General features: G+C 57.4%; 2 protein-coding genes across 3 annotated transcripts in view; both read right to left on the bottom strand.

Annotated features, from left to right (window-relative positions):
* KHSRP (KH-type splicing regulatory protein) overlaps positions 1-153 on the bottom strand; it is a 17,577-nt gene extending 17,424 nt beyond the window's left edge. For both annotated transcript variants that reach the window (XM_014519883.2, XM_006023390.3), the window contains exon 1: positions 119-153. In XM_014519883.2, coding sequence (XP_014375369.1) covers positions 119-145 — 27 coding nt within the window. In that variant the 5' untranslated portion in view covers positions 146-153. The remainder of the gene's footprint in view (positions 1-118) is intronic.
* A 2,057-nt stretch (positions 154-2,210) lies between these two features.
* On the bottom strand, positions 2,211-6,167 carry TSPAN16 (tetraspanin 16). The gene is made up of 8 exons (XM_006023479.2): positions 6,140-6,167; positions 5,914-5,998; positions 5,461-5,658; positions 4,885-4,959; positions 4,339-4,446; positions 3,659-3,811; positions 2,823-2,906; positions 2,211-2,549 (listed from the first exon to the last, which is right to left on the bottom strand). Exons 2-8 carry the CDS (start codon positions 5,977-5,979, stop codon positions 2,502-2,504), a joined length of 732 nt encoding a protein of 243 aa, XP_006023541.2. The 5' UTR covers positions 5,980-5,998; positions 6,140-6,167; the 3' UTR covers positions 2,211-2,501.
* Positions 6,168-6,204: the final 37 nt, after the last annotated feature.

Here is a 6,204-nt window from a genome sequence, read left to right as displayed (position 1 = left end):
CTCAACGTGGGAACCAGGCCCAGCTCTCCACACACGCCCGCAAAGCACGCTGGGAGGGGGGCGGGAACTCCACCGAGAGTCCCCGCCCCCCCTTCGCCGGCCGCAGCCAATCACTCACGTCGGACGGTCTAAGTGGCAGCGACATGAAGCCAATCCTGGGGAAGGAAAGCCGGCGGCATCCCCTGACTGGCCTATTAAAGGGAGAGGAGGTGGGTGTCGCGGGGGAGTGACAGCTGGATCAGTCAATGAGAGGGGGGAGAGTGCCAGCATTCGCTTTGCCATTGGCCAGCAAGCAGTGAATGACCCAGTGGATTGGCATGCCACTAAGCCAACCGCAGATGGAGATGGTTCGTCTCTGCGTTCCTACTGGAGAAGGATAGGGGGTGGGCTAGATTCAATATGGAGTGACATTTCTTGGAGCTAATCAGAGCCTGGGAATGCCCGGCCCTAAACTCTCGTTGGAGGATGGGGAGGACGAGCTCATTTTGATGGACAGCCCTTTGAACCAATCAGATGGATGCAGTTCCACACGCCGCTGCTCTATTGGAGGCCGGCACACGTGGGCCGGTCTTGAGTTCGATTGACAGGGATATAAATCAATCCCAGGTGTAGGCTGTTGGACGTGCCTCCTTAACTGGTGGTGAGGTGGGGGGCGGGCGTAAGGTTGATCGTTAGCCTTCTGAGCCAATCATAAGCAGGGTAGCCCAAATCTGATGCCTTATTGGAGGCCGGGGGCCGGCGAGTCCCACGTTCGATCGACGGACCTGTGGACCAATCACCCATCCTTCCATGGCCCGCTGAGAGAGCCCATGGGCTAATTGGAAGGAAACGAGATGGGGGGGACTTCAGGTGATGAACAGATGCACGGGCCTATAAGCGAGAGGAACTAGTGTGTGAGCCCCAATGGCCTTTCGGAGAGGAAGAGGGCGGGTCTTTGAGAGGCAGACAAGGGAGCGTGATTGGCGCGTTGCCCAGACAGGACTGGCCAATCAGCTTTGGGCTCAGCCCCGCGGTCTTCGGGGTGGGCGAAGCGGCTGGACCTGCGAGGCTTGGCACGTGCTATGAGCTTTTACCTGTGTCTGTTAAGAGGGTTCTGACCTGGGCACTTTGCCCACCCATTCCTTCTACCACTCCTGACCTGTGCCCTCTGCCACTCGTCACCAATCAGGACCTTTGCCCGCATCCCCAAGGCCTTAACCTCCACCTCCTCCTTCCACACCACCTGCCATGACCTTTCCCTCTGCTCCAGGGGGCACAACGTCTGCCCTCTGACCTCAAGCTTGTCACTACTCCCCAGGGCGTGACCTTTACACTCAGCCATGGTGTGCTGCTCCGCCTTTAGAGATGTGACCCCTGACCTCCAAGGGGGCCCCCCCCCCCCCAGGGCCTTGTATCCCCTGCAAATATGTGACACCCCCACACCTCCAAGGGGTTTCCCCCCATGACTTGACTCCCCTCCCCACCCCCACACTCCCAGCCCTGGGTTGACCCCAACCCCAAGAAGGCATGACACTAGCCCCATGAGGTCACTTTCTCCCCAGGGGTCATAATCTCCACCCCACATCCACCAGGGGCTGCATAATGGGTAGAGTAACCCTCCTGTCCCTGTCAGGAGCCCGGGAGACATGGGCGGAAAGTTTCTGCCCATAGTTCAGTGGCAGCTTCAGGTATCAGCCGCTATGAGATGGCAGGTACCACCCCCCTCCACCTCCCCCCCAGCCTCAAGGGCCAGGTGCAGGCAGCATGGGGTAGACTCCCCTAGCCACCTCCTCCTCTCCCAGCCTGCCCTCCTAACCTGCTGCCTCCTACTCCCAGCCCTCGGTTACCCCTTCTCCATAAAAGGAGTGTGACCCCTGGCCCTCAAGGGGCATGGACCTCCTACACCCAGCCCCAGCTGCCCCCTTTCAAGCATATGACCCCCCAGCCCTCCAAGGGGTTTGTGTCTCGCCCTTCTTCCCCTTTTAACCCTTCTCTGCACAAAAGCTTACATCCCCAGCTCAGCCTCCTCCAGGCACCTCCTGTTGGAGGCCAAAACCTGAAAGCAAACCAAGGCTGAGGGATCCATCACAGCGTTTTTTATTAACTCTTTGACATCACATCGTCTTCCCGGAAGGTGGGAACACAGGTCAAGAGGGAGTTGAGGGATATGGAGAATAAAGACAGCTTCAAGGACAGGGCTTCCTACATCCAGTCCAGCTTAGTGTCTGTAGAGCTGTCTCCGCCGTCAACCCCTGACCCCCAACCCCCACCCTCCCACCAGCCCCCTTGGGGTTTTCTCTGCTCCATGAGGATGAGGCAAAGCACCGGGACCACTGCAAGATCCTGCTGCTGTGGCAGTTGGCAGCTAAAGCGCCCACCCCAACAACAGCAATGGCGCAGGATCAAGGGGTACACAGGTGGATTGGGGAGCTGTGGGGGGGAATACAGCAGCCTTGCATTTCCTCCCCACTCCCCAGTGAATCTCAGCGCAGCAGGAACCAGGGGCATCACCCTTTCTGTTGTTACTCCAGCTTCACATAGAGCGTCAGGGAGACCACCATGGCTGCCACCTGCGAGGAACAAAGGGGACACAAAGAGCAGGGATAGGCCTCTAAGACTGAGACTCCAAATGTCCATACCTCCATGCTGGCATCTAACATCATGCTGAATGCTGACAGATCTAAGCTGCAGAAGGGAGTTCTAGGCTGCAGGTCTGTGCCCATCAGTAGCATAATTAGGGTGGGGAGACCAGGGTAGGAGTCCCAGGCACCAACTTGGCTGCGAGGGGGATAAAGCTTCATGTCAATGGAGCAGCAGAGTCCCAGGGATGGGCCTCAACTTACTTCTAGTAGGGTGGTCATGATGGCAATTCCCCCCATCATGGAGGTCTTCCTCCAAATGAAGGTCATCATCTTGGGGAAACAGCCCTGAAGGGTTTAAAAAATAAGAGGGTGATGGGGGCAGAGGCAGCCCTCCTTGATCCTGGAATTACAGGCTCCTCCCTTGCAGGGAGGCAGAAGCTTGTCCTTGGCACAGGGCCTGGGCTGAAGCTTGGAGCCACATTCACTTGACACACACCTTTGCACCCCAAAATTAGCCCTCCACCCCCAAAATTGTGCGGGAGTGTCTTAAGCAAGGAAGCTCATTTGCTGCCCAGGAGAGAACCCCCTGCTTTTATTCCTGCTCCATACAGCAGCAGCAGCATTTCTGTTTAGGCAGCTAAGGATGGGGAGGGGGGTTAACGGACTTCATGGCTTGTTGTTGTTCACTCCCCAGGTATTTAATGACCCTCTCTCCTCCTTAGCAGGCTTCATGTTTCACTCATCAAGCCAACTTCTCATAGGCAATGCTGCTGTCTGCTCCTGGTCTCTTTCCTCTTATTTCACAGCCCTGCAGACTGCCTGTAGCTCTTTTAAAACTCCTAGATCCACTCATGGAAACAAGGTTGTAGCAGCAGTGTGAGTTTCAGCTTTAGTTCAGCGATAAGGGAGGGCAAGTGAACTGCAGCTGAGGTGCAGTCCCTATTTTAAACACCGTAACTCCCCAGACCACCGAGCTGGGGGAAGGAAGAAGAGCCAGGGTGGACACTCAGATATCCCATGTCCCAAGAGGCCAGGACCCTGGACAGGCCATCAGGGTGAGTTCTGTGCCCTTGCTCCTTTTCTGAGCTGGATGCTACCTCCATGTGGATGATGGTGCTGTTGATATCTGTCCCATTGCAGTCGAAGCTCTTGGGGTCCTTGCAGCAGCTCCGGGGGTAGGTCAAGTTGGTATGTTTCTGGAAGGCTGAGCCCTTGAAGTCTGTGTAGTTGTGGACACCACAGCAGTTTTGCTGAAAAGAGCTGGGGCATTGGTGGGGAGGACAGGTGGGGGGAGGTGGTTGACAACAGGTCTGGGGCTGGGGGTAGAAACCAGAGGCTGGGGCTGGGCAGGGACTGAGCAAGGCAGCCAGATCTAGGGAGATATAGAGCACATGCCCTGCTACCTAGGGATCCAGCTGGGAGTTCAGGGGAGAAGGAAGGGAAGAGATGGGGGACTGAACTGTCTGGGCACAAGAGAGATCCACTCCCTGCTGCATCTCTTGGGGGACAACGTCCCTCACCCACTTAGTTCAGCCCTTTTCTAGCACCTCCCACAGGGCAGGGCAGGGCCATGGAGGAGACACAAAAGGCCTTACAAAGTTAAGGGGTTTGCCCAGGGTGGCACAAGGAAGCAGTAGAAGAGAGAGGGGTGCAACTCTGTGCCCTGTGGTAGCACATTAACCACTGACACCAAGTGGCCCTGGAAATGGGCAGCACTAGGCACACTGGGGCCCTGATCCTGGGGCTGATTTATGGATGGGGGAAAAGAGGTACCGACCCTCAGCATGTAGCTGTTCCAGCCGTAGGACACAATGTTGTCATACTTGTAGCCACCATATTTCTTCTTCAGCGTCTGGAGAGCCTTGTCCTGGACAAATGAGCGGATCTACGAGGGATTGGGGAGTGAGGAGAACCAGGCAGGAACTCCACTCCAAGCTAAGGCAGTCGGATCTGTGTCTTACTGAGGCTGACAGAGCTATGGGGTTTGGGGGGATCTAGCAGCCTGCAGGCCCGGTGCCCACATACCCTGCCACCCTGTCCCCAACTTTGATGTGCAATAGGGAGATGTGTGATGAGCACTGGGAAGCGGTGTAGGTGTGGCAGGATGTGTGTCTTGCGTGTCACAGCATGTGCCACAGTCCCACTAGCAGGGATTTCCTGCTGCTGCAACAACATGGGGTAGGATACCCAAGCTGGAATCCTGGTGCCCTCTGTGCCCTTCAGGGTACTCTAGTGATGCCCCTGGCTCCTGGGTGAACCTGACCAAGGGCTGGGGGGCACTGTGTTGTCTCTGCCCTCTGCCCCCTGGAGCCTCAGTACTCACAAATGGCGTGAAGGCTAAGACAGCAATGACCACGGAGATCTCTGCGACAAAGATGAGCAGCATGGTGGCAAAATACTGGGGGGGAGGGGAGAGAGAGTAGTAGGAGCAGGGATCTGGCTGCCCCGATCTATGGCAGGGGGAGCCAGGTGTCCCTGGCCCAGCTGGTGGGACACAGGAGGCTGGCAAAGAGCTGCTGACACCTGGTCCTGGCCCCTGCAGCAGGGCAGGGTGCAGCAAAGCCAGCCCTGCTCCTTTGTACATCAGGGATGGCACCAGAAGCCCCTGGAAGCACTATAGTCGAGGCTTCCAGGAAGCTGGAAGGACTGGTCAGCCCAGACCTGGCAGCTTTAAGAATAAGAGTTTGAAGCCCAGGCAACCTAGGGACCAGGATTCAAAGCCCAGGGCCAAAGTATAAAGACCAGTCAGTCCAGCCTAGGCAGCCACAAGGCCCAGTGTTTAAAACCTGGGCAGCTGTAAGGCCCAGCTACCCTAGCCCTGGCAGTTGTAAAGCCCTGGGTTCAAAGCCTGGGCAACTATAAAGCCCAGCCAATGCAGCCCACCCTGCGGGGCTCTTACCATCATGAGCAGGCAGCGGTTTTCCTTGTAGGCGCTCCAGCAGCCCAGCAGCCCAAGCACGATGATGAGGCAGCCGGCAGCGATGCCAAAATCCCAGGTGTGGGCAAAGTAGATGAAGGAGGAGCCCATCACCCGCACAAAGGAGGTGCTGCCCACCTTCACCCACACAGCCAGCCCCACCAGGGTGATGCCCGCAGCCTCGGGACAGAGACTGGGGGTCACTGGAGCTCTCCACTACCAACTATCTGGTATCTGCCTCTCCAGTGAGCCCCATGCCCAAGCAGCTCTATCTCTGCCCCCTCGGAGGCAGATCCCAGCCTGTCGCAAGGGCTTAGAGAAGGCTGTATCCTCTTCCCCCTCCCAGCTCTCTCCCCGCTGGGCACCATATGTCTGTGCCTAACCCAGGGACATGGCAAGGCCACTAGCTCCCACAGTCTTGGCTCCCGTGCTCACCATGACGGCAGCATTGAAGCAAATCATGGCACTCCTCAGGGCCTTGTAGACATCGTCCAGTGCCATGGCCTGGGCACACTGGCTTCTGGAGTGGACAAATGGGCCCCGGAGGGGGTGTCAGACCCTGGGACTAGGGGTGGGGTCTTTGTGCCATGGGGTTGGGCACCAATGGAAAATTGGGGAAGGGCAGGGGGGGAGGGTTTGGGACCCAGGCACGTTTCCGTACCTCAGTTTCCCTCCTGTGAGCTCTTGTGGTTCCATGCCCCCCTCCCCACCTGGCTCAGAGCCCCC

Source organism: Alligator sinensis, unplaced genomic scaffold (genome assembly GCF_000455745.1).
Source record: "Alligator sinensis unplaced genomic scaffold, ASM45574v1 scaffold707_1, whole genome shotgun sequence".
NCBI classification, from domain to species: Eukaryota; Metazoa; Chordata; order Crocodylia; family Alligatoridae; genus Alligator; species Alligator sinensis.
Note: the sequence above shows the minus strand (reverse complement) of the source record. Positions and strands in the feature narration are given on the sequence as shown.